Raw genomic sequence first — 26883 nt, 5'->3', positions numbered from 1 at the left:
CTTTACACTTCCATAAGCATCGTTTGAGAGATACAGTACAGATGTAGCAGAGCTGAACCTGCTCCAGCATCACACGGGGGGAGCGTCCTCAGCCTGCCCTCCACTGCCGGCTCCTGGACGCCCCTGGCATTTACAAGGCCCTTGCAACAACTGCCATGACCTTGCAGGGGCCTCATAAGACACCAGAGATGCCCCCTGATACTGGCACCGGAGGACACTCTCAGAATCCTGCTCTGATTGCCACAAGACCTGAGATCTGCCATGTTGGAAAATGTACCTTTACATATGTTGTGCAAGCAGTTAAAGGGAATCTCTCACCAGGTTTTTGCCGAGAGCAGCATAATGTAGAGGCAGAGATCCTGATTCCAGTGATGTGTCACTTACTGGGCTGCTTAGTGTAGTTTTTATAAAATCACTAGTTAATCAGCAGCAGCTTATCATTAGAGGAATACATGGCGTGCTGCAGGTAGTCCAGCATATTACTGAGCTCTGTATACCTGCTAGATCTGCAGCAGAGAAAACAGTGATTTTATCAAAATAACAGCAAACAGCTCAGTAAGTGACACATCCCTGGAATCAGGGTCTCTATGGGGGAGCAAACACTTGCTGACATTCACTTTATGAGGTTTTTTCCATCCTGGAAAAAAAAAAAAAGCTCATAAAAAGATATCTGCTCAGACATATGGCAAATAGGAGCCAATATGACATATGTTCTTCCCATTGTCTTCTCTGTAAATACAAGTATATCTGTTTTAATACTTTTTTTTTTTACAGTACAATGGACACATCACATATGCCACAAATAAGTGCCACGTACAGTGAAATAAAGAACGCACCACGTATCAGCCACCGACTTCTCTGCAGTCCTGGGCTTAGCTCACATCATGACTCCCCCATGAGCTGTGCGCTGTGTACAAACAAGTGAGCAGATACTCCATGTAGTGGTGATTATGGGAGCAGCACAGCAGCATTCCTCCTGATGGCTGAGCGCTGACTGGCTGTGTCCGGCTGCCACTCCTCCATATACCCAGCTCAGCTCTTACAAGACTCCTTGGAGTAACGTGAATATGTCACACACATAGCTGCCGCTGTATGATCTGCGCCTGATGGACACCACCGGCCCGGGACCCAGAGGCACCAAAGGGAGACCGTGACGGACAATGTGGACTGCCCATACACAGAGTGAGGACGACGGAGGTAAGCCAGGCGTCTGTGTATACCTGCTGGATGTAATATAGGGCACAATCTGCAGAAGAGAGAATACTACATGTATCCCTGGAGGTGCAAGCGCAGAGAACTAGAACTACACCCATGTGCAACACATCGATTGTCCGCTTTTATCAGCCACTTAAGGGTGACTAGTGTACACTATCCTGGCCCATAATCACCAACTTGTCTCCAGTTCTGAGAACTTCCAGAGACATCATCCTTATAACCTACACTGTAGCAGACGTCTGCTGTAAGTCACCACTGAGGGGCAGGTGAGGAGGGCAGGTCAGGAGAGTCCCTGTGACCGGATCATATTAATATAATACCATATGCAAAGTGCACTCCAGCTGCAAAACTACCACTCCCAACATGCCTCCACCGCCCGCAGCTGTTAGGGAATGCTGGCAGCTGTAGCTGGAGTGGTGAAGGTTGTGGACCACTGGGGGGGGGCCTGTAGCTTACAATATGCATCGTACTTTGGATGTTGTATATCACAGCCATTTAAAGGTATCACAACTACAAGGTAATTATTGTGTTTCTCCGACTGAGAGCAATCAATCCACGCTCACACCTAATCTGAGAGCAGCAGAACGTAGTGGCAGAGATCCTGATTCCAGTCATGTGTCACTTATTGGGCTGCTTAGTGTAGTTTTGTAAATATGACTGTGTAATCAGCAGTAGATTATCATTACGGGACTACTTTGTGTGCTGCAGGTAGTCCAGCATATACATGAGCTCTGTATAAGGCCATGTGCCCACGGCAGATCGTACCTGCGCACTTTTCTGCAGGTATTTCCTCAGGTTCGGGCAGCAACTCCACGGAATCCACAGCTATCCATTGCTGCGGTGTATCTGCGGAGTTGTTGCGGAAACAGTGTGGATTTCGTGTGGAATTCCTGCCCTGTACCTCCATAGTGGAAAGGAAGGAATTCCGCATGAATAATTGACATGGAGTTATGTGCGGCTGCAGGACATCCGCAGCATTTTCCGCAAATACCGCAGCATAGATACAGCAATCCCCAAATACCATAGGATAACATGGGGAGTGTCTGTACTTGTGTAAGCCTGAGGATTTATCTGGAAAATGTTGAAAATCACAGAGTTTGCCGCAGAAAAATCCGCAGTTACTTTCTCCCGTGGGCACAGGGCCTAACTGCTAAAGCTGCAGCAGAAAAAAAACATTGATTTTATCAAAATGACAGTAAACAGCTCAATAAGTGACACATTGCTGGAATCAGGGTCTCTGTCTCTACGTTATGCTGATCTCAGATGGGGGATCAAAAACCTGGTGACAGATTCCTTTTAAGCACTACGCTGCGTGTACCCTGAGTATATACATAGGGCTCTATCATTTAAAAGCATATCCATATTGTCTCTGGGATCATTATATGTTAGTATTCTTTTTCTTTTTTGTTTTGCTATGGAAGGTTATCGGGATTGCCAATTGCCTTCAGTGGGAGAAACAAAATAATAATCTTGTGGCTGTAATGCCTAACAAAAATAAAACGAGGGATGTTACAATTTACACAGCAAGCTTTTGAGATTGCTGAGCATTCATCAGGAAGAGTACGAATCTGAAGAAACCAAATATGTTCACAAAAACAGCAGAGGCGGTGACCGAAAGGGGCATACAAACACAAAATCTGAGCCGAGAGAGTGAACCCTTAATGAGCCGAGACAAGTGTGAACGTTTTATTGCCCCAAACCCCATTTGTTTTTGTTTTGTTAAGTCCTTTTCTTACCCCTCCTCTGCTCTTTTTGTGAATCTATTCGCTTTGCATCATTTATTTTTGTTACGCATTAAAAAGATCCAGTAAGGTTCAGTATGCACCTGGAACCAAAAGCCGTTCCGGAACCACAAGCCGTTCCGGAGCCACAAGCCGTTCCGGAGCCACAAGCCGTTCCGGAGCCACAAGCCGTTCCGGAGCCACAAGCCGTTCCGGAGCCACAAGCCATTCTGGGTGCATATTGCTGATCCCCGCCTAACTGTCCCTGTATCTAGTAGCATAGATAAAGACATCTTTAGAAAAAGTATTTCTATGGATCCAATATATGCTATGCTAATGAGGCCAGGGACTAGTCCCCTGGGCGTTAGTTCCCCTAGCTAGTCAGCTCCATTATCATGTTAGTACGCCCCTGTGACCATGCTAACATGCTAAAGAATACGCAGCGTCAGATGACAGTCATGCTCACCTCTCTGCTGCCATTGCGTCCGACGCTCAGTGTGCATGACCCCGGACTTTCGATCATGTACACTACCCAAGTTTTAAGCCAGGACGCGTACACCTGGCTTCATAGTGCGCATAACCTAAAGTCCGGGATCATGCACACTGAGCCAAAATCCAGAAGTTGGACATTATGGCAGTGGCGAGGTGAGCGCAACCATCCTCTGACGCTGCACATTCATTAGCATGATTGCACACCCACATGTGTATGCTTACATACTAAGGGGACAGACTAGCCAAGGGAAGTAACGCCCTTGCGACTAGTCTCTGGCCTCATTAGCATATCCTATAGGATCTTCAGAAATACTTTTTCTATAGATCTCTATCTATTCTAGTGTATACAGGGACGGTTAGGCAGGGATTAGCAATATACACGCAGGACTGCTCGTGGATTTGGGGCACACAGGACCTGACTGGTTCCTTTTAATTCCATACAAAAGACTTATAAAAGTAAATAATAGTATACAGCATGGCAGCCCATTACTATTGCACTTTAGGAGAATATGGCTTGTGCACAGGGTGGATGTTCGTGTATTCGGCGGCTCAGGTTACTCAGGCTGCACTTATTTAGAAATAAATCGATAATGAGCTACTTTTGTATAACTATCCTCCACAGCCAAAGCATGCAATGTATTGTCTCATGACTATGACGGCACTGGGGTCCATACCGTACACCACAATGCCAGAGTTAAGACCCCTTTACACACTGCAACATCGCTAGCGACATCGCTGTAACGTCCCTGGTTTAGTGACGTAATAGCGACCTCCCTAAAGTCTCTAAACAGTCGCTGGTGAACTGACAAACCGGCAGATCTGGCCAACGACGCAGCAGCGCTACGGACCCGCAGAACGACCTCGCTGCTCGCTGGGGACGTGTCACACCGCAGCTATTTGACGACTCACACCTATGTTAGGAGCTGAAGCCACCTAGGTGTTCTTTTTACACGCTCCCCTCAGCTCCGATTGGTGATGGCTAGTGCGTTCTTATTGGTGACTTATGATTGCACAGGTCATAAAATAAAAATGGAAACGCAAAAAAATATGAGTGGGATCGCTGCAAAAAGATCAGAGTGGGATCGCTGCAAAGATCAGAGTGGGATCGCTGCAAAGATCAGAATTTGATCGCTGCAAAGACCAGAATTTGATACGCCCAAATGATGCTTACCGTAATATATATAGGCTTTATAGTATTGCAGACTGGAGAACTTTCTAATGATCCGCAAACCAGCATGCTCAGGAATAAGGTAGCTTTTAAACAAAAGGACGGAGGCGCTAAGTTGTCTTCTTTTCAGTGAAAGCGGCCCAGTCAGAACGCAACAGCGACCACCAATCGGAGGTAAGCAGGCGGGAAAGGGAACGCTATAGCTCGCCTATGGGCTGGGTGCTAAGTCGCTAACGGTATCGTTGTAACGGTGTCAAACACACCGATGCAAGCTGCGCAGCAGGAAACAAGACCAAAAAAATGTTCCTGATCAATTTGTTGCGATCAGCGACCTCACAGTGCGGGCCAGGTCGCTGATGCGTGTCACACTCCGCAATGTCGCTGGGGAGGTCGCTATTACATCACAAAACCGGTGACGTTACAGCGTTATCGCTAACTATGCTGCAGTGTGTAAAGGGGCCTTTACTCTATAGGGGGGAGGTCTGTACTCCGTGAACTTTGTTTACAAAACTAAAAGCCCATTAGATGAGCAATTTCTGCTCCTAAAGGGAATCTGTCACCAGGTTTTTGCTACCCTATAAGAGACAGAAACCCTGATTCTAGCAATGTGTCACTTACTGAGTTGGTCGCTGCAGTTTTAATACAATCCCAGTTTTCTCTGCTGCTGATCTACCTGAATACTGAGCTTTATATAACCCCACACACACCACTCATTAGTCACTCTCTGCCTATGCACAGTTTACACAGAAAGCTGCTAATCAGTGGTGGGGACACAGTAATACAGAGGTGATTAATATGCTGGACTACTTGGCAGCAGGTTTACTAGTCCTGTAGTGATAATCTTCTGCTGATAAAAAACGGTATGTTATTTAATTATTTATTTTAAACTACACTAAACAGCCCAGTATGGCCTCTTTCACACATCAGTTTTTTGACACCAGTCAATATTAGTTTTGTGACAGATGCGACCGATCTGTCGCAGATTGTGGTAAAACTGATGCAACGGATCCTGTAAAAACATGGATCCGTCGTACCACTTTTTTCTGACCAGAAACCTCATTTACACCTCATCTGATCATGCTTGGTTGAAAAAAAACGGATTGATAGATTGCAACGGATCCTGCGCCCATAGGCATCCATTATATCAGTCGGATCAGTCGCTCTCCGTTTTTTCAATGCAGACTAAAAACGTTCATGCGGACGTTGACAGGACAACCATTTTGCAACAGATCCGTTGCACGATGTATGAAACGTGAGGCCGTCTGTTGCAATCCGTCGCTAATACAAATCAATGAGGAAAAAAAAAAAAAAAAAAAACGGATCCAGTGCTGGATCCATTTTTTTTTCCCACAAAACAACAGATTGCGACTGATGGCAAAAAACTGATGTGTGAAAGAGGCCTTAGTGACATTGTTGAATCAGGGGCTGTCTATATTAAATTGCGCTTAGATTTGGTTGCAAAAACCTGCTGACAGATTCCCTTTAAAAGGGTTAGACAGCAATGATCAGAGCTTGCTCTATTCTCTGCCGTTAGAGGAAGATGCCTGCTGTATAACACAGCCGGTACTAGATAACATAGCGCAGGTTATACTCCGATGTGTACAGGGCTTTGCCTACAAAGCAACAACACCGTGCTGCTGGCAACACTCAAACTCCATAATGATATTAAGATGACCAATTTTAGCCCACCGTATGTCCCTGTGTCCATACAAATGATCATGTGCTGCTGCTGGTGCCAGTTGGGCGAGCACACCACACACCGGACCACTCTCCTCTCCCCATAAGTAATAATACATTGTGCGGTGAAAGAAAAATACAACAAATACCAACTTTGCTTCATTGCCTATAACAACCAATCACAGCGCAGCTTTCATTTTTCCAGACCAGTTTAAAACATACAAGCTGGCCTGTGATTGGTTACTAGGGGCAAGAGACACTATTTCTGTTGGGCAGGTGGGATCGCGCTCCTGATATGTCGTGTGTCTCTATAGCACCAGCCCCTTTTGTTAGACGTTATTCTAGAGAATAAGCTGCTGGGATATTCTACAGATAGCAGGGGTACATTAGTAATAATGACACAATGTCTGTGTACGGGGGTCTGCTGTGCGGCCTCAGAAGCAGGGACCACACCTCACATCGCTCCACACAGTGGTCACCTCAGCACTGCCTGCCAGGGCCTAGAGGAAGCAACATGGCTGCCAGCGGGTCCGATACGGTGATTGTAGTCTGACAGGATCCCTCCTTACAAAGCATGAGGTTATGCTCTGAAGGGTATCAGAGGAAATATATATGGTGTTAGTTGCCCATGGCAACCAATCATGGTACAGCTTTCATTTTTTTCATACGCACTAAACTAAAAAGCTGTGATGTGATTGGTTGCTATAGGCAACAATAACATGATTGTGTGAGAAACCGTCAGGTGCAGGGAGAAGTGTCTGTTGGCTGGGGGGGTCCGCCGGCCTCCGCTGGGTGGGGGGGTCCGCCGGCCTCCACTGGGTGGGGGGGGGGGGGGAAGAGGGGTGTCCGCCGGCCTCCGCAGGGGGAGTGGGGTGGGGTGGGGGGGGGGTCGGGTCCGCCGGCCTCCGCTGGGTGGGGGGTGGGGGTGGGGTCCGCCGGCCTCCGCTGGGTGAGGCACCGCCGGCTTCCACTTCCACTGCCAGACTCATCTGCTATGGGAATAATGGATCAGCTGCGGAGCTTCAGCAGGATGGTTCCTTTTCTTCCCCAACAGCAATATTTGGGGAATAGCCAGGAAGGCCCCCATATAAATTTGCCTGAAATCGAATATCCATATACCATTGTCAGAGAATGAATAGCGATTCATGGCCTGACCCGAACTCAACAGCCTCCTCCATACAAGGAATGTGTTTTATGGACGGTTAAGTTTGGCCTTATTATTATTACTAGAAGGTGGCCCGATTCTACGCATCGGGTATTCTAGAATTTATGTATTGTGTAGTTCATGTATGATTTTTGTTATATATATATATATATATATATATATATATATATATATATATATATATATATATATATATAGATGTTGTTGTGTGTACTTACCAAGTGTTTGTGTAGGGGCTGTACATGTTCTGGGTGTTGTCTGGGTGTGGCGGGGGGTGAGAGCGGTGTTGTATGTGTGTTGCGTGTGTTGCGTTGTTTGTGGAGCGCTGTGTGTCTGTAGCGTTGTGTGTGTGTGTGTTGCGCGGTTTGTGTGTGTGTGGTGTGTTTTGGGGGGAGGTATGTTGTGCGGTATGTGCGTATATTTATGTATGCCGCGGTGTTTGTGTGTTGGGTGTTGTGTGTGTGCAGCGTTGTCTGTGTGTGTGGGTGTCTGTGTAGGGCGGTGTTTGTGGTTCCCAGTGTGTGTGTGTGTGTGTGTGTGTGTGTGTGTGTGTGTGTTGGGGGGAGGTGTGCACCTCCCATCGTGCTCCATCCCCCATGCTGCGCACTCCCCATCGTGCACCATCCGCCATGCTGCGCACTCCCCATCGTGCACCATCCTTCATGCTGCGCACTCCCAAACGTGCTCCATCCGCCATGCTGCGCACTCCCAAACGTGCTCCATCCGCCATGCTGCGCACTCCCAAACGTGCTCCATCCGCCATGCTGCGCACTCCCAAACGTGCTCCATCCGCCATGCTGCGCACTCCCAAACGTGCTCCATCCGCCATGCTGCGCAATCCCAAACGTGCTCCATCCGCCATGCTGCGCACTCCCAAACGTGCTCCATCCCCCATGCTGCGCACCCCCCATCGTGCTCCATCCCCCATGCTGCACCAGCATCAGCCTCTCTGCCCGCAGCATCAGCCTCTCTGCCCGCAGCATCAGCCTCTCTGCCCGCAGCATCAGCCTCTCTGCCCGCAGCATCAGCCTCTCTGCCCGCAGCATCAGCCTCTCTCCTCCCAGCATCAGCCTCTCTCCTCCCAGCATCAGCCTCTCTCCTCCCAGCATCAGCCTCTCTCCTCCCAGCATCAGCCTCTCTCCTCCCAGCATCAGCCTCTCTCCTCCCAGCATCAGCCTCTCTCCTCCCAGCATCAGCCTCTCTCCTCCCAGCATCAGCCTCTCTCCTCCCAGCATCAGCCTCTCTCCTCCCAGCATCAGCCTCTCTCCTCCCAGCATCAGCCTCTCTCCTCCCAGCATCAGCCTCTCTCCTCCCAGCATCAGCCTCTCTCCTCCCAGCATCAGCCTCTCTCCTCCCAGCATCAGCCTCTCTCCTCCCAGCATCAGCCTCTCTCCTCCCAGCATCAGCCTCTCTCCTCCCAGCATCAGCCTCTCTGCCCCCAGCATCAGCCTCTCTGCCCCCAGCATCAGCCTCTCTGCCCCCAGCATCAGCCTCTCTGCCCCCAGCATCAGCCTCTCTGCCCCCAGCATCAGCCTCTCTGCCCCCAGCATCAGCCTCTCTGCCCCCAGCATCAGCCTCTCTGCCCCCAGCATCAGCCTCTCTGCCCCCAGCATCAGCCTCTCTGCCCCCAGCATCAGCCTCTCTGCCCCCAGCATCAGCCTCTCTCCTCCCAGCATCAGCCTTTTCTGTCCCTAGCATCAGCCTCTCTCCTCCCAGCCTACCCCAGCCTCAGCCTCCCCCAGCATCAGCCTCTCTTCTCTCAGCCTCCCCCTCCCAGCCTTCCCCAGGATCAGCCTCTCTCCTCCCAGCCTCCTCCAGCACGCCGTGCTCCTCTGCCGACACAGATCCGATCGCATATACACACACACACACACACACACACACACACACACCCGATCGCATACACACACACACACACATACACACACACACACACACACACACACCCGATCGCATACACTCACGCACACACACATTTACGATATTGCACATACGCGCTCACACTCAACATCCGGAGATACCACATGCTTCTGGCCATGTGATCCTCCGGCAGGTCCTGGAAGTTCACTGCACGCACAGTATCGCCGCCGAGAAGCAAGCGATATCCCAGGATGTTGTGAGTGTGTGGATGCGATGTGATGTGTGTGTGATGTGTGTGTGAGAGTGAGTGTGATCTGATGTGTGTGTGTGTGTGCGTGCGTGTGTGTATGCTCCGCCGCTGCAGGACCTTGATGCGCTGGTAACTATGCTACCATGGTTACCAGCGTATCCCGTCCCCCGGTCGCACGGGAGCCCACACCAGCATACGGCGGCAACCCCAGCAATGCGAGGGTATGTGTCGGCTGGGTTGGCGGCGTACGCTGATGTGGGCTCCCGGCGGTACAGTACTCACCTGGGAGTCGTGGCTCCGTGTCGGTCGGTTCGGGGAATGCGTGCGGGGCCAGAGCAAGCGTGCATTGCGTGAGGGGGGCGGGGCGTGGACGAGTTGCCTGGGCGAGCGGCCAATCCGTGCGGGGAGGGGGGGCCATGGCGAGCCCAGCGGCCAATCAGCTTTGTGTCACCGTAAGGACACAATTTTGGAGCAAGACAGACAGACAGACAGACAGACAGACAGACAGACAGACAGACAGACAGACAGACAGACAGACAGACAGACAGACAGACAGACAGACAGACAGACAGACAGACAGACAGACAGACAGACAGACAGACAGACAGACACAATTATATATATATATATATATATATATATATATATATATATATATATATATATATAGATAGCGCCATTTATTCTGTGGCACTTTACATGTGAAAGGGGTATACATAAATCGGGACAAGTACAATAATCATAAGCAATACAAGGCACAGACAGGTACAGGAGGATAGAGGTCCCTGCCCGCGGGCGCCTTAGATCCTTGGGCAGGTTTACAGGACTTTAGTGTGAATGGGAACCATAAGGGTATGAGCATACACGCTGTAGATGTGGTGCAGAAATTTTCTGCATCAAATCTGCACTTTCTGCCAGAAAAACCACACTAAAAAACACATGCAGTTTTTATGCATATTTTTGTTTTTAATTTCTTTTTTTTTTTTTTTTTTTACAATTAAGTCAATGCCTTGAAGGGTTTAAAAAAAAAATGCAGGAAAATCTTTCCTAACATTTGACATTCTGCAGATTTTTTTTCTTCTACACCAAATCTGCAAGGAGGAAAAAAAAAAAAAAAAAGCAACGTTTGCACAGCACTTTCGAAATCTCAGACTTTGCTGGCTTCAGGATAGGCATGCAGATTTTAGTGCAGATTTCTCAAAAACGCACCATGTGCACATAGCCTAAGGCTGGGGCCACACGGGGACTACTGCGATCCACTTGCATGACACTCGGCTTGTGTTGGCAGTACAGCAGAGCCGAGTGTCATGCGTGTGCCCTTGCAACTGAGGTCCGTTCGTGCGAGCAGACCTCAGCTGCGGAGGGCGGGCCGGCTCTGAGGAGGGGTGGGAGGGATTTCTCTCCCTCTCTCCTGCATAGCCGGCTATTGCCATTCTCGCACTGCACTAGCGGTACACCGGTGTACCGCGAGTGCAGTGCGATTTTTCTCTCGCCCCATTCACTTGAATGGGTGCGAGAGAAAGAGTCTCGCATTATAAATCGCACCATGCTGCGATTGTTTTCTCGGTCCGATTCGGGCTGAGAAAATAATCGCTCATGTGAGCTATCACACAGGCTAGAATTGGTACGAGGGGAATGCGATGTTTTATCGCACTCCACTCGTACGTTTTTCTCGCCGTGTGGCTTAGGCCTAAGGGCAATTATTCAGTCTGAATACAGACAGCAAGGTCTGCACCTGCTGCGGGCCTCCTCATACAAGCTCAGCAGCCTTATAGGCATAGATGAGGTGGCAGAGTTCACTCCAGTAGAACCTTATTCAGGCTGTCTGATGCGTGGAACCAGCTTAAAGGTGGTCTGAACAATCATTCTGTAAGTACAAGCAACCAGTGCATCATGGCGGAGGCAAACGATTAAGTGCACCTTACCATCTGCTTGTTTTCCCCCTCTATATCCACCCCCCATCCATAGGGCTCGTGCGCATGTTGCATAATTTCATACGTTTACGCTGCGTTTAGCACTGCAGCGTAAGCGCATGCGTCCTGCGTCCTTAGCACAATCGATCAAGATTGTGCATAATCCATGCGCACGATGCTTTTTTGAACGCAGTGATTTGAATGTCAAAAATTTGACAAAATCAATGCGTTTAACCCTAGAACGCATACCTGGGGCCTCGCAGACCTGCTGGGTTACTTGTTTTCTATTGTAGATTTTTATGGTCGCGCGTTCTAGGGTTAAAAATGCAGCATGTCAATTATTCCTTGCGCTTTGGATGCAGCTCCCACTCTGTCTGGTGGGGGCAGCATCCAGAGTGTATGAAATCGGCTTTTCTTTCTGCAGAAACACTGCATCCATTATGCAGTGTTTCTGCAGTGATTTGAATCGCACATGAGCTGTCAAATCGCTGCAGAATTTTCTGCACTGACACGACGCAACGCGCGCACGAGACCTTAGTTTGGTTGACAGCTCTGGCTTTACAGAGCCAGAGAAGGGTGTAGATCAATGGAAAACCAGTAGGTGGTTGTGATCATGCGCGGATCTGCCTTGTCTTGGTGCTCTAATCATCTGCACTGGGTCTGAACACTCATCCTGTGCTGACAGAGACCTTTAAAACTTATTTTTGGGTGCATTTCATGCTGTAATTAGGGCACATGAAGCTCACGAGAGGGTCTCTTTAAAATGCCTGTCGGAGGCCCAGTAAGGGATATGAGGTCTCGCAGCTGGAGCTTTAGGTATTTTGGCAGAAGACTGTGCTTGTATCTGGCATAGTGAAGTTAGAATATCTGACAAGTTTACTTTCACATGCCCTTCAACTGAACTTTATTCTAAGTCGCCAGCGCCCGCCAGGATAACATAAACCAACATGTCACTTGTTGTGGAGAGTGGAATAAAAGTCTGCAAAAATAAAAAAAAGGGAATTTTGTTTACTTACCATAAATTCCTTTTCTTCTAGCTCCTATTGGGAGACCCAGACAATTGGGGTGTATAGCTTCTGCCTCTGGAGGCCACACAAAGCATTACACTTTTAAAAAAGTGTAACCCCTCCCCTCTGCCTATACACCCTCCCGTGGACCACGGGCTCCTCAGTTTTGGTGCAAAAGCAGGAAGGAGAAAACTTATAATTGGTCTAGGGTAAATTCAATCCGAAGGATGTTCGGGGAACTGAAGACCATGAACCCAAGAACAAATCAACATCAACAACATGTGTACACAAAAGAACAACCAGCCCGAAGGGAACAGGGGCGGGTGCTGGGTCTCCCAATAGGAGCTAGAAGAAAAGGAATTTACGGTAAGTAAACAAAATTCCCTTTTTCTTTGTCGCTCCATGTGGGCAACCGCCGCCTGGAGGACTCGCCTACCTAGACTGGCGTCTGCCGAAGCATAGGTATGCACTTGATAGTGCTTCGTGAAAGTGTGTAGACTAGACCACATAGCTGCCTGACACACCTGCTGAGCCGTCGCCCGGTGCCGCAAAGCCCAGGTCACACCAACGGCTCTGGTAGAATGGGCTTTCAACCCTGAAGGGAGCGGAAGCCCAGAAGTACGGTAGGCCTCGAGAATCCGTTCCTTGATCCACCGAGCCAAGGTTGACTTGGAGGCCTGAGATCCCTTACGCTGGCCAGCGACAAGGACAAAGAGCGCATCTGAACGGCGCAGGGGCGCCGTGCGAGACACGTAGAACCGGAGTGCTCTCACTAGATCCAAAGAGTGCAAATCCTTTTCACACTGGTGAATTGGATTAGGGCAAAAAGGAAGGCAAGGAGATATCCTGATTTAGATGAAAAGGGGATACCACCTTAGGGAGAAATTCCGGGACAGGACGCAGAACCACCTTATCCTGGTGGAAAACCAGGAAGGGAGCTTTGCATGACAGCGCTGCAAGCTCAGAAACTCTGCGAAGTGATGTGACTGCCACCAGGAAGGCCATCTTCTGAGAAAGACGGGAGAGAGAGACATCCCGCAGCGGTTCAAAAGGCGGCTTTTGAAGAGCCATCAGGACCCTGTTAAGATCCCAAGGTTCCAACGGACGTTTGTAAGGTGGAACCATGTGGCAAACCCCCTGCAGGAACGTGCGGATCTGCGGAAGCCTGGCTAGACGCGTTTGAAAAAACACGGAGAGCGCCGACACTTGGCCCTTGAGAGAGCCGAGGGACAAACCCTTGTCCATTCCAGATTGTAGGAATGAAAGAAATGTGGGTAATGCAAACGGCCATGGAGGAAAACCGTTATCAGAGCACCAGGATAAGAAGATTTGCCAAGTCCTGTGATAGATCTTGGCGGACGTTGGTTTCCTGGCTTGTCTCATGGTGACAATGACATCCTGAGATAACCCTGAAGACGCTAGGAGCCAGGACTCAATGGCCACAAAGTCAGGTTGAGGGCCACAGAATTCAGATGGAAAAACGGGCCTTGTGACAGCAAGTCTGGGCGGTCTGGAAGTGCCCACGGTTGACCCACCGTGAGATGCCACAGATCCGGATACCACGACCGCCTCGGCCAGTCTGGAGCGACGAGAATGGCGCGACAGCATTCGGACCAGATTTTGCGTAGTACCCTGGGCAGCATCGCCAGAGGGGGAAACACGTATGGCAGTCAAAATTGCGACCAATCCTGGACCAAAGCGTCCGCTGCCAGAGCTCTGTGATCCTGGGACCGTGCCATGAAGGCCGGGACCTTGTGGTTGTGTCGTGACACCATGAGATCGACGTCCGGCAATCCCCAGCGGCAACAGATCTCTCGAAACACGTCTGGGTGAAGAGACCATTCCCCCGCGTCCATGCCCTGACGACTGAGAAAATCTTCTTCCCAGTTTTCTACGCCCGGGATGTGAACTGCGGAGATGGTGGAGTCTGTGTCTTCCACCCACTGCAGAATCCGCCCGACTTCCTGGAAGGCTTGACGACTGCGAGTGCCGCCTTGGTGGTTGATGTAGGCGACGGCAGTGGCGTTGTCCGACTGGATTCGGATCTGCCTGCCCTCCAGCCACCGATGGAAAGCCAATAGGGCTAGATATACTGCCCTTATCTCCAGGATATTGATCTGAAGGGACGATTCTATTGGAGTTAGCGGAAGCCACAGCCGTACGGCTAGCGGAGTCCAGGACGGCGTTCATGGCGTAGGACGAAAATGCTGACGCCTGAGAGGTCAAGGAAGAAACCTGCGGAGCAGAATTCCGTGTGACGGCATTAATCTCAGTCAGACAAGCCGAGATTGCTTGGAGAGCCCACACGGCCGCAAAGGCCGGGGCAAAAGACGCGCCCGTGGCCTCATAAATAGATTTCACCAAGAGCTCTATCTGTCTGTCAGTGGCATCCTTCAGGGATGAGCCATCGGCAACAGACACAACGGACCTAGCAGCCAATCTAGAGACTGGAGGATCCACCTTGGGGGAGTGTGCCCAGCCCTTAACTTCAGATGAAAAGGGATAACGCGTGTCTGTGTGCCGTTTAGCAAAACGCTTGTCCGGGACCGCTCTGGGCTTCTGGACAGCGTCCCTGAAGTTAGAGTGATCAGAAAACGTATTGCGCGTACGTTTGGGGAATCGAAATTGGTGTTTCTCCTGCTGAGAAGCCGGCTCCTCTACGGGAGGAGGTGGGGGTGAGAGATCCAACACCTGGTTGATGGACGAGATAAGATCATTTACCAAGGCGTCCCCCTCAGGGGCATCAAGGTTAAGGGTGAAGTCAGGGTCAGAGCCCTGAGCTCCCACGTCCGCCTCGTCTTCCTGAGAGTCATCAGGCTGGGATCCAGAGCAGCGTGAGGAGGCCGGGGAAGAGTCCCAGAGAGGCCGCTTAGCCGGCCTGGGGCTGCGATCCGGGCAGGAGTCCTACGTCTGGGACCTAGGGGCTATCCTGGGAGCGCGCTGCGGCGTGGACCGAGAGGGGCCTGGAGGAGACAAACTAACAGGGGCCGGGGCCTGTGAAGGGCCCGGTCTGGACTGCAATGCCTCCAGGAGTTTAGATGACCATTTGTCCATAGACTTTGCAATGGATTGAGAAAGTGACTGGGAGAGTGTCTCAGCGAAAGAGGCCAACAACGGTGACTCTGTCCCTGCAGACTGCTCAGGGGGAGCAGGGGGGGGGGGGGGTCTACCTGAGCAAAGGGGCCCACAAGTGCCCGAGGCTCCGGCTGAGCAAGCGTGGCAGGAGTCGAGCATTGATCACAGTGGGGGTAGGTGGATCCCGCAGGCAACATAGCCCCACAAGAGGTACAGGCCGCGAAAAAGTCTGTGCCTTAGTAGCTTTGCTCCTTGTGGACGACATGCTGTTGTCTCTTAGGAGTGTCCACTGAGGGTATATGGGAAAAGGGTATATAGCCGTTCCGAACAGATAAATATATCTATATATATATCCCAGCACCCTAGGGGGACCAACACCGGGTGACCGGTGTGGCTTACCGACCACTAACGAGCGGAGCGTGTCCTCCAGATTCCCTGTCTTGGGTCCCCCAGAGCTGCAGAGCTGTGCCGCTGAGTAGCATCCACCGGCAGAATGCTAAAATTGGTTGCCTGAGCTCACAGGGGGGGCGTGGAGCCGAGGGCGGCGCCAGCAAAGAGCGGGAATCTGGAGTCCCAAAGTGGTCAATGAGGGTGGGGGGAGACATGCAAAGATGCTCCAGCCCTCAGAGCCGACGTCATGTCGGTAATCCCGCCCTTACCCCTGACAGGCAGGCCCGGGGGCGGGATTTTGCGCGACTAGGCCGCGGCGAAGCCGGGGACTAAATTTAAGGCCGTGCCCGACTAGCAGGCACGGTCGGCGCGGAGGTCCGCCGAAAAAACAACTGACGGAACTACCGCGGCTTCCGGGGAGAAGGAGTGACCTCCCTCCCTGTACAGTCCACACATGGGGACACAGAGTACCTTCCAGTTGCAGGGCCCGGTCCCCGGGGGTGAAGAAGCTCCGGACCAGCAGGTTCCACCAGGGGCTGCGGATTGGAGCACGGTCCCAGCACGTGGATGACCGCTTAGGATCCCACTTCTCCCAGAGCAGCATAAGGGATGGTGAAGGAGACGGCATGTGGCTCCAGCCTCCGTACCCGCAATGGGTACCTCAACCTTAACAACACCGCCGACATAGTGGGGTGAGAAGGGAGCATGCCGGGGACCCCATCGGGGTCCTCTTTTCTTCCATCCGTCATAACTATGTATGAGAATGCATGAGTGGATGTGTGCCTCCTTCCACACAAAGCATAAAACTGAGGAGCCCGTGATCCACGGGAGGGTGTATAGGCAGAGGGGAGGGGTTACACTTTTTTAAAAGTGTAATACTTTGTGTGGCCTCCAGAGGCAGAAGCTATACACCCCAATTGTCTGGGTCTCCCAATGGAGCGACAAAGAAAATAAATATAATATAATATAATATAATGAAGGGAATTTTGTTTACTTACCGTAAATTCCTTTTCTTCTAGCTCCAATTGGGAGACCCAGACAATTGAGACAATTGGGTGTATAGCTATGCCTCCGGAGGCCACACAAAGTATTACACTAAAAGTGTAACGCCCCTCCCCTTCAGCCTATACACCCCCCGTGCTGCCACGGGCTCATCAGTTTTGGTGCAAAAGCCCGAAGGAGGAAAAAATTATAAACTGGTTTAAAGTAAAATCAATCCGAAGGAATATCGGAGAACTGAAACCATTTAACATGAACAACATGTGTATACAAAAACAGGGGCGGGTGCTGGGTCTCCCAATTGGAGCTAGAAGAAAAGGAATTTACGGTAAGTAAACAAAATTCCCTTCTTCTTTGTCGCTCCTTATTGGGAGACCCAGACAATTGGGACGTCCAAAAGCAGTCCCTGGGTGGGTAAATAATACCTCATAATAGAGCCGTAACGGCTCCGTCCTACAGGTGGTCAACTGCCGCCTGAAGGACTCGCCTACCTAGGCTGGCATCTGCCGAAGCATAGGTATGCACCTGATAGTGTTTCGTGAAAGTGTGCAGGCTCGACCAGGTAGCTGCCTGACACACCTGCTGAGCCGTAGCCTGGTGTCGCAAGGCCCAGGACGCTCCCACGGCCCTGGTAGAATGGGCCTTCAGTCCTGAGGGAACCGGAAGCCCCGAGGAACGGTAAGCTTCGAGAATTGGTTCCTTGATCCACCGAGCCAGGGTTGACTTGGAAGCTTGTGTCCCTTTACGCTGGCCAGCGACAAGGACAAAGAGTGCATCCGAGCGGCGCAGGGGCGCCGTACGAGAAATGTAGAGTCTGAGTGCTCTCACCAGATCTAACAAGTGCAAATCCTTTTCACATTGGTGAACTGGATGAGGACAAAACGAGGGTAAGGAGATGTCCTGATTGAGATGAAAAGGGGATACCACCTTAGGGAGGAATTCCGGAACCGGACGCAGAACCACCTTGTCCTGGTGAAACACCAGGAAAAGAGCTTTGCATGATAACGCTGCCAACTCAGACACTCTCCGAAGTGAGGTGACTGCTACTAGAAAAACCACTTTCTGCGAAAGGCGTGCGAGCGAAATATCCCTCATTGGCTCGAACGGTGGTTTCTGAAGAACCATCAGCACCCTGTTCAGATCCCAGGGTTCTAACGGACGCTTGTAAGGAGGGACGATGTGACAAACCCCTTGCAGGAACGTGCGTACCTGTGGGAGTCTGGCCAAGCGCTTCTGAAAAAACACAGAGAGCGCAGAGACTTGTCCCTTAAGGGAGCCTAGCGACAAACCCTTTTCCAATCCGGATTGAAGAAAGGACAGAAAAGTGGGCAAGGCAAATGGCCAGGGAGAAAACCCCTGAGCAGAGCACCACGACAGGAATATTTTCCACGTCCTGTGGTAGATCTTGGCGGACGTTGGTTTCCTAGCCTGTCTCATAGTGGCAATGACCTCTTCAGATAATCCTGAAGACGCTAGGATCCAGGACTCAATGGCCACACAGTCAGGCTGAGGGCCGCAGAATTCAGATGGAAAAACGGCCCTTGAGACAGCAAATCTGGTCGGTCTGGCAGTGCCCACGGTTCGCCGACCGTGAGATGCCACAGATCCGGGTACCACGACCTCCTCGGCCAGTCTGGAGCGACGAGGATGACGCGGCGGCAGTCGGCCCTGATCTTGCGTAACACTCTGGGCAACAGTGCCAGAGGAGGAAACACATAAGGAAGCCGAAACTGCGACCAATCCTGAACTAAGGCGTCTGCCGCCAGAGCTCTGTGATCTAGAGATCGAGCCATGAATGTTGGGACCTTGTTGTTGTGCCGTGACGCCATTAGGTCGACGTCCGGCATCCCCCAGCGGCAACAGATCTCCTGAAACACGTCCGGGTGAAGGGACCATTCCCCTGCGTCCATGCCCTGGCGACTGAGAAAGTCTGCTTCCCAGTTTTCTACGCCCGGGATGTGAACTGCGGATATGGTGGATGCTGTGGCTTCCACCCACAGCAGAATCCGCCGGACTTCCTGGAAGGCTTGCCGACTGCGTGTCCCACCTTGGTGGTTGATGTAAGCCACCGCTGTGGAGTTGTCCGACTGAATTCGGATCTGCTTGCCTTCCAGCCACTGCTGGAACGCTTTTAGGGCAAGATACACTGCCCTGATCTCCAGAACATTGATCTGAAGTGAGGACTCTTGCTGAGTCCACGTACCCTGAGCCCTGTGGTGGAGAAAAACTGCTCACCACCCTGACAGACTCGCGTCCGTCGTGACCACCGCCCAGGATGGGGGTAGGAAGGATTTCCCCTTCGATAATGAGGTGGGAAGAAGCCACCACCGAAGGGAAGCTTTGGTTGCCTGAGAGAGGGAGACGTTCCTGTCTAGGGACGTCGGCATCCTGTCCCACTTGCGTAGGATGTCCCATTGAAGTGGACGCAGGTGAAACTGCGCGAAAGGGACTGCTTCCATTGCTGCCACCATCTTCCCCAGGAAGTGCATGAGGCGCCTCAAGGGGTGTGACCGACCTTGAAGGAGAGATTGCACCCCTGTCTGTAGTGAACGCTGTTTGTCCAGCGGAAGCTTCACTATCGCTGGAAGAGTATGAAACTCCATGCCAAGATATGTCAGCGATTGGACCGGTGTCAGATTTGACTTTGGAAAATTGATGATCCACCCGAAACTCTGGAGAATCTCCAGAGTAACGTTGATGCTGTGTTGGCATGCCTCTTGAGAGGGTGCCTTGACCAGCAGATCGTCTAAGTAAGGTATCACTGAGTGACCCTGAGAGTGGAGGACCGCAACTACTGTAGCCATGACCTTGGTGAAAACCCTTGGGGCTGTCGCCAGGCCGAACGGCAGTGCCGCGAACTGAAGGTGTTCGTCTCCTATGGCGAAGCGCAAGAAGCGCTGATGCTCTGGAGCAATTGGTACGTGGAGATAAGCATCCTTGATATCGATCGATGCTAGGAAATCTCCTTGGGACATTGAGGCGATGACGGAGCGGAGGGATTCCATCCGGAACCGCCTGGTCCTTACGTGTTTGTTGAGCAGTTTCAGGTCCAAAACCGGACGGAAGGACCCGTCCTTCTTTGGAACCACAAACAGGTTGGAGTAGAAACCGTGACCCTGTTGCTGAAGAGGAACCGGGACCACCTCTCCTTCTGCCTTCAGAATGCCCACCGCCTGCAGAAGAGCCTCGGCTCGCTCGGGAGGCGGAGATGTTCTGAAGAATCGAGTCGGAGGACGAGAGCTGAACTCTATCCTGTAACCGTGAGACAAAATGTCTCTCACCCAACGGTCTTTTACTTGTGGCAGCCAGGTGTCGCAAAAGCGGGAGAGCCTGCCACCGACCGAGGATGCGGTGTGAGGAGGCCGTAAGTCATGAGGAAGCCGCCTTAGTAGCGGCACCTCCGGCGGTCTTTTTAGGGCGTGATTTAGACCGCCATGCGTCGGAGTTCCTCTGATCCTTCTGCGGCCTTTTGGACGAGGAGAATTGGGACCTGCCCGCACCCCGAAAGGACCGAAACCTCGACTGTCCCCTCCTCTGTTGGGGTGTTTTTGGTTTGGCCTGGGGTAAGGATGTTTCCTTTCCCTTGGATTGTTTGATGATTTCATCCAATCTCTCACCAAACAAACGGTCGCCAGAAAATGGCAATCCAGTTAAGCACTTTTTGGAAGCCGAATCTGCCTTCCATTCCCGCAGCCACAAGGCCCTGCGTATTGCCACCGAATTGTCGGCTGCAACCGCCGTACGGCTCGCAGAGTCCAGGACAGCATTAATAGCGTAGGACGCAAATGCCGACGTTTGAGAGGTTATGGACGCCACCTGCGGCGCAGACGTACGTGTGAGTGCGTCAATTTGCGCCTGACCAGCTGAGATAGCTTGGAGTGTCCATACGGCTGCGAATGCTGGAGCAAAAGACGCGCCGATAGCTTCATAGATGGATTTCAACCAGAGCTCCATCTGTCTGTCAGTGGCATCCTTGAGTGAAGCTCCATCTTCCACTGCAACTATGGATCTAGCCGCCAGTCTGGAGATTGGAGGATCCACCTTGGGACACTGAGTCCAGCCCTTGACCAAGTCAGGGGGGAAAGGGTAACGTGTATCCTTAAGGCGCTTGGAAAAACGCTTATCTGGACAAGCTCGGTGTTTCTGGACTGCCTCTCTGAAGTCAGAGTGGTCCAGAAACATACTCTTTGTACGCTTGGGAAACCTGAAACGGAATTTCTCCTGCTGAGAGGCTGACTCCTCCACTGGAGGAGCTGAGGGAGAAATATCCAACATTTCATTGATGGACGCAATAAGATCATTCACTATGGCGTCCCCATCAGGAGTATCAAGGTTGAGAGCGGCTTCAGGATCAGAATCCTGATCAGCTACCTCCGCTTCATCATACAGAGAGTCCTCTCGCTGAGACCCTGAACATTGTGATGATGTCGAGGGGATATCATAGCGAGCTCGCTTAATCGGTCTGGGGCTGCGGTCCGTGTCAGAGACCTCACCCTGGGATCCATGAGACACCCCGGGAGGACATTGCTGTTCCAACTGAGGGGGACCAGGGGGCAATGATTCCACAGTGCCCCTGGCTTGAGATGCCGGCCTGGACTGCAAGGCTTCTAATATCTTAGCCATAGTCTCAGAAAGTCTTTCAGTAAAAACTGCAAACTCCGTCCCTGTCACCTGGACAGTGTTAACAGGTGGTTCTCCCTGGGCCACCCTTAGCAGAGGCTCCGGCTGAGAAAGTGCCACAGGGGCCGAGCATTGCACACAATGAGGGTCAGTGGAACCTGCCGGCAGTATAGCCGTACATGCTGCACAGGCAGCATAGTAAGTCTGTGCTTTGGCACCCTTGCTATTTGTGGACGACATGCTGTTGTCTCCTCTGAGCAATACAGGAGGGTATATAGACAAAAATCAACAGTGCACCATACAGTGTAAAGTATAGTCTATATCATATAATCTATAAGTACACTTCTGCACTAGTGGGGCCAGCACCACAGGTGCTGCTTACCGCCTGCGCAAAGCGGTTGTGTGGGCACCAGAAATCCTGCCTGGGTCTCCCTGAGCTTGTCTCTCCTCTCCAGCGTTAGCAGAGCTGAGAGGAATGGCTGCCGGCGTCCTGAGGAGAGGAGGGAGCCGTGGGCGTGACCCAGAAAAGTGCGGGAACTGGTGCCCCACTGTGCAGAGTGAGGGGGGTGGAGTATGCAAAGCATGCTCCAGCCCTCAGTGCTGCCGTCCTGTACAGCGTCCCGCCCTTCCCCTGACTGGCAGGGCTGGGGGCGGGAAGAAAACGAGACTAGGCCGCAAAAGCCGGGGACTCGAGTTATAAGCGCGGCCGCCGTATAAGCGCGGTCGACGCGGAAGTCCCCGGCGCACTAACAGTCCCAGCCGCGCCGCAGTGATAACCATGGCAGCGGCGGTCAGCGCGGCAGTCCCCCTACACGAACACACTCAGCGACGCTGAAGTGTGTAATGGCACAAACGCAGTCAGCGCTGCTGTCCCCGGTGCACTAGCACACCCAGCAATGCTGGAGTGTTGCTATGCGCGGTCCCCACGGGGACACAGAGTACCTCAAAGTAGCAGGGCCATGTCCCTGAACGATACTCGGCTCCTATCCAGCATGGTCCTCAGGAGCTGTGGATGGAGCACGGTCTCCTGTGCCTGGAGACCGAAAGGATCCCACTTCACCCAGAGCCCTAATTGAGGGATGGGGAAGGAAAGCAGCATGTGGGCTCCAGCCTCCGTACCCGCAATGGATACCTCAACCTTAACAACACCGCCGACAAGAGTGGGGTGAGAAGGGAGCATGCTGGGGGCCCTGTTATGGGCCCTCTTTTCTTCCATCCGACATAGTCAGCATCTGCTGCTGACTAAGCTGTGGAGCTATGCGTGCATGTCTGACCTCCTTCGCACAAAGCATAAAAACTGATGAGCCCGTGGCAGCACGGGGGGTGTATAGGCTGAAGGGGAGGGGCGTTACACTTTTAGTGTAATACTTTGTGTGGCCTCCGGAGGCATAGCTATACACCCAATTGTCTCAATTGTCTGGGTCTCCCAATAAGGAGCGACAAAGATATAGATAGATTATATATATATATATATATATATATATATATATATATATATATATATATATATATATATATAAATAAATGAAATAGGTGCTGTTTTTGTATATGGGAAAGTTTTTTGGATGAGAAAATGGATTTGATCCAGGCTGGGGAAAAAAAAAAAAAAATGCAGTGGAAAAAAAGCTCTGTAGGAGCATTTATCATTGACGTTAAGGCTATGTGCGCACTAGAAAGTGACTTTTTCTTAAGAAAAAACGGACCCTCTGAAGGAATCCCGCACCCACGTTTTTGCCGCGGATTTTCCGCAAATTGGTCCCAACGGATTTTTACCATCATCTATGGCAAAAAAGAAGTGACATGCTCATTAATTCCGCAAAGGAAATTCCACGGGTAAATCCGCGGGTATAAAAAAAAAAAAAAAAAATGCAGTGTGCACACAGAATTTTTTGGAAAAAACACATAGGTTTTGCTGGGGAATTGACTGCAGCAATGTTAGACACATTTTCTGCAGCAAATCCGATGCAAAATCCACGGTAAATCCGCAGCGTGCGCACAGGGCCTAATAGTATTCCTGATTAAAACAGGATTTAAAAAGAAGTCTGTTACTCAGCAGTGACGATATAAACTAAGCATATAGGCCTTGTAGGGGAAATGGCCCCTATACAGTGTGTCCACCCATATCCTGTCACCGCCATTAACTTGAGAATGGCGGCAGCTATAGGCATAGTAGTGGTGTCTAGGTATAGTAAAGTAGCCATGCACTACGCAATGAAACCACCTATAGCGTCACATGGTGGAAAACAACGGAGTTAGCATTTTTATCTCGAAAATGGAATGAGATAGAAAAAAAGTGAATTAAAAAATTGTAGGGCATCATCAATTCAATACGAATCGACACCTTGCATACAGAAATGCTATGATTAGAACATGTAAAACTCACAAGGCTGCGGATGTGAACCGACACCTCATGGAGACCTTCCTACAAGTTATTGGGTATGGTGGCTGCATGGAGAGGCCTCCATGCTCACCTGACCTGACCCCATTGGACTTCTTTCTGTGAGGTCACATCAAACAGCAGGTGTATGCGACCCCTCCACCAACATTGCAGGACCTACGACGACGTATCACAGATGCCTGTGCAAACGTGTAACCTACCACATGGCACAACGTGCCGCAAGATACAGTATGCTGTCCAGAGGCCAGATGTGCATTGCAGCTGACGGGGGCCACTTTGAGCATCAAAGTTAAATGAGCGCCATATGCGTGACCAGCATTCAATGTTTTGGGGAGGGGGGGGTGTCATGGGTTTCATATCATAGCATTTCTGTATGCAAGGTGTGGATTCGTATTGAATTGCTGATGCCCTGCAACTTTGTAATTCACTTTTTTTCTCTCTATCTCATTCTATTTTCGAGATAAAAATGCTACCTCCGTTGTTTTCCACCAGGTGGCGCTATAGGTGGTTTCATTGCGTAGCGAGCGACAGGGCGAGCGAGAGACAGGGCGAGCGAGAGACAGGGCGAGCGAGAGACAGGGCGAGCGAGAGACAGGGCGAGCGAGAGAGCGAGCGAAGGCGCCGGGCCAGAGAAAGAGAGGAGGCACCATCATTGGTTTACATTTCTATGGTATGAAATAGATTAGTAGACTCACTTTTTAATACAAAAAGTACATGGGTCAAACACAGGTGGATTTTCTTAACACTGACAGCCTCTAATGTGACAATGATAAAACTTTAAAAAAAAGCCAAGGCTTTGATGCCAGCCACATGTATTAACTTTTTTTTTGCTTTTGGTGTTTTCTAGAACTCAGGCCCTTTAGAAAACAAAAAAGTATTTAAGATGAAGGATCGTCTTCCCGAGTTTTTGCAAAAAGCGAAACACCTGGAAGAGTCTAAGGCAAAAGAGGATGAAAGAGAAGGCAATGTAGTTATCCGGCCACAAGCTGTGGTCTTTGAGCGAGAGCCCATCATTGAGGTCTACCTGCAAGAAATAAGGAAACTTCAAAATGAGATCAAAGATCTATCAGAACACGTGACTAAGTTTGGACAACAACAAAAAGTTCTGGTCTCCACTATGAGAAGATTCAGTGTCCTAAAAAAGGACTCCAACATTACGCAAGAAATCAAGGTCCAAGCCGAGGGAATAAAGAAGCACTTGGACACGTTATTACAGGAGGTGCAGAAGACAGAGACCGAGAGAGGACCATCATCCAGTGTTACCAGGGTCCTAAAAATTCACCATGCCGTCTTGTTCCAAAGCTTTCAATCCGTAATGATCCGCTATAACGAGGCAATTATCAGCAAGCAGGCAAATTGTAAAAAATTCATCGTACGGCAACTAGAGGTTGCTGGCAAAGAAGTCGGTGAGGTGGAGCTGGACAACATGATGGAACAGGGAAGATGGGACATCTTTAATGAGAACCACCTCCACGAGGTCAAAATTACCAAAGGGAAACTCAATGAGATTGAGCAGAGACACAAAGAACTGATTACTTTGGAGAATCAGATCAAGGATTTAAGAGACATATTTCTCCAAGTTTTTATTTTAGTAGAAGAACAAGGAGAGACTTTAAACAACATAGAAAGGGTTGTAATGAACGCGGAGGAGTATATCCAGAAGACCAACGAAAAGATTAAGCTAGCTGTAAAATACAAGAAGAGAAACCCATGCAAGAAGCTGTTCTGCTGCTGTTGTCCAGGTTGTTAAAATGGGGTTCCAGGATCACCTTAGGATAGGCTACTTGTGCCAGATTAGTGGTGGGCTGATTCGCATCAACCCCGCGGATCTGCTCCGGAGAATGCTGCCGCATAGTTCTGTATGCCCCCGCACATTATCAGATGCTTAGAAGCAGCTGTGTAGGTTGTTAAAGTTTTCCAATAAAAAAGGGGGTTTTTAGGAATAATTTTTTTTTTCATTAATTATAAAATATCAAGCTTATAGGTTACTGACCCTCCCCCTACTCCAGTTGTGCATGTGCATCTCAGTCTTCTGCTCCACTCCTTGTTGCAGTGATGACATCAAGACTACAGTGTACATGACCACTGCAGCCAATCACTAGGATCAGTGGCTCGTGCCATGCATATTGGCATCACCACCCAGTGATTACAGTGCGTGTGACCACTACAGCCAATCACTGTGGTAAGTGGCTTGGGCCATGCATATCAGCATCACCAGCCAGTGATTGGCTGCAGTGGTCACATGCGTGTAATCGCTGGGTGGTGATGCGGATATCCATGGCACGAGCCACTGATCCCCATGATTGGCTGCAGTGGTCACATGTGCATAATCACTGGTATCAGTGGCTTGTGCCATGCATATCGGCATCACCACCCAGTGATTACAGCACATGTGAGCACTGCAGCCAGTCGTGTGGCATCACTGATGCCATCAAAGAGGGCAACTGCGGCAGAGAAGCAGCATTGGAGCAGGGAAGGATGATTGTAGAGCCTGTTATTTTCATCGAGCACCACCTCAGAAGTCTTTAAAAAAAAAAAAAAAAAAAACCTCCAGAAAACCCCTTCAGGGGACGTTCACACTGCTTTTTAAAGGGGTTGTTGGAGCAGAAGCTTCCACAAAAACTTCCACTCTAAAAGCTCAACAAAAGACTGAGCACATACCCTGGATGTGAATGGCTCATCACTGGGAGTATGCCTGCCACTGATCCGATGTGGATAGCCTTTCCTAAAGATAGCTCACTCATTCTAGAAACCTGGGAGAAACCCATCAATTGCTCAGGACTGTTGTCTTTTTTATTGTTACTTTATTTAATGTTTTCATAGGCCATTTTTTGCCACATATATTTTTACAAAGTTTGTCATAGAATAAAAATAATGTTTAACCAAGATGTGTGTCCGCTGACCAGGAATAAGACACTATTCACGAGAGCTTT

General features: G+C 50.4%; 2 protein-coding genes across 4 annotated transcripts in view; one reads left to right on the top strand and one right to left on the bottom strand.

Moving 5' to 3' along the window:
* The window catches only part of ARL13B (ARF like GTPase 13B), a 140810-nt gene that overhangs the window by 80198 nt on the left and 33729 nt on the right, over positions 1–26883 (bottom strand). The gene's annotated exons all lie outside the window — the stretch shown is intronic.
* STX19 (syntaxin 19) lies at positions 1021–26883 on the top strand. Of its 2 annotated transcripts, none has more exons than XM_075335123.1 (2): positions 1021–1197; positions 24798–26883. In XM_075335123.1, exon 2 carries the CDS (start codon positions 24834–24836, stop codon positions 25698–25700), a length of 867 nt encoding a protein of 288 aa, XP_075191238.1. In that variant the 5' UTR covers positions 1021–1197; positions 24798–24833; the 3' UTR covers positions 25701–26883. The 2 variants fall into 2 exon arrangements, with proteins under 2 accessions (XP_075191238.1, XP_075191239.1); XM_075335124.1 differs by lacking the exon at positions 1021–1197 and adding an exon at positions 6528–6549.

The sequence above is a fragment of the Anomaloglossus baeobatrachus genome, chromosome 2, assembly GCF_048569485.1.
Source record: "Anomaloglossus baeobatrachus isolate aAnoBae1 chromosome 2, aAnoBae1.hap1, whole genome shotgun sequence".
In the NCBI taxonomy this organism is placed as follows: domain Eukaryota; kingdom Metazoa; phylum Chordata; class Amphibia; order Anura; family Aromobatidae; genus Anomaloglossus; species Anomaloglossus baeobatrachus.
The sequence above is the reverse complement of the archived record's forward strand: the minus strand, read 5'-3'. Positions and strand labels throughout refer to the sequence as shown.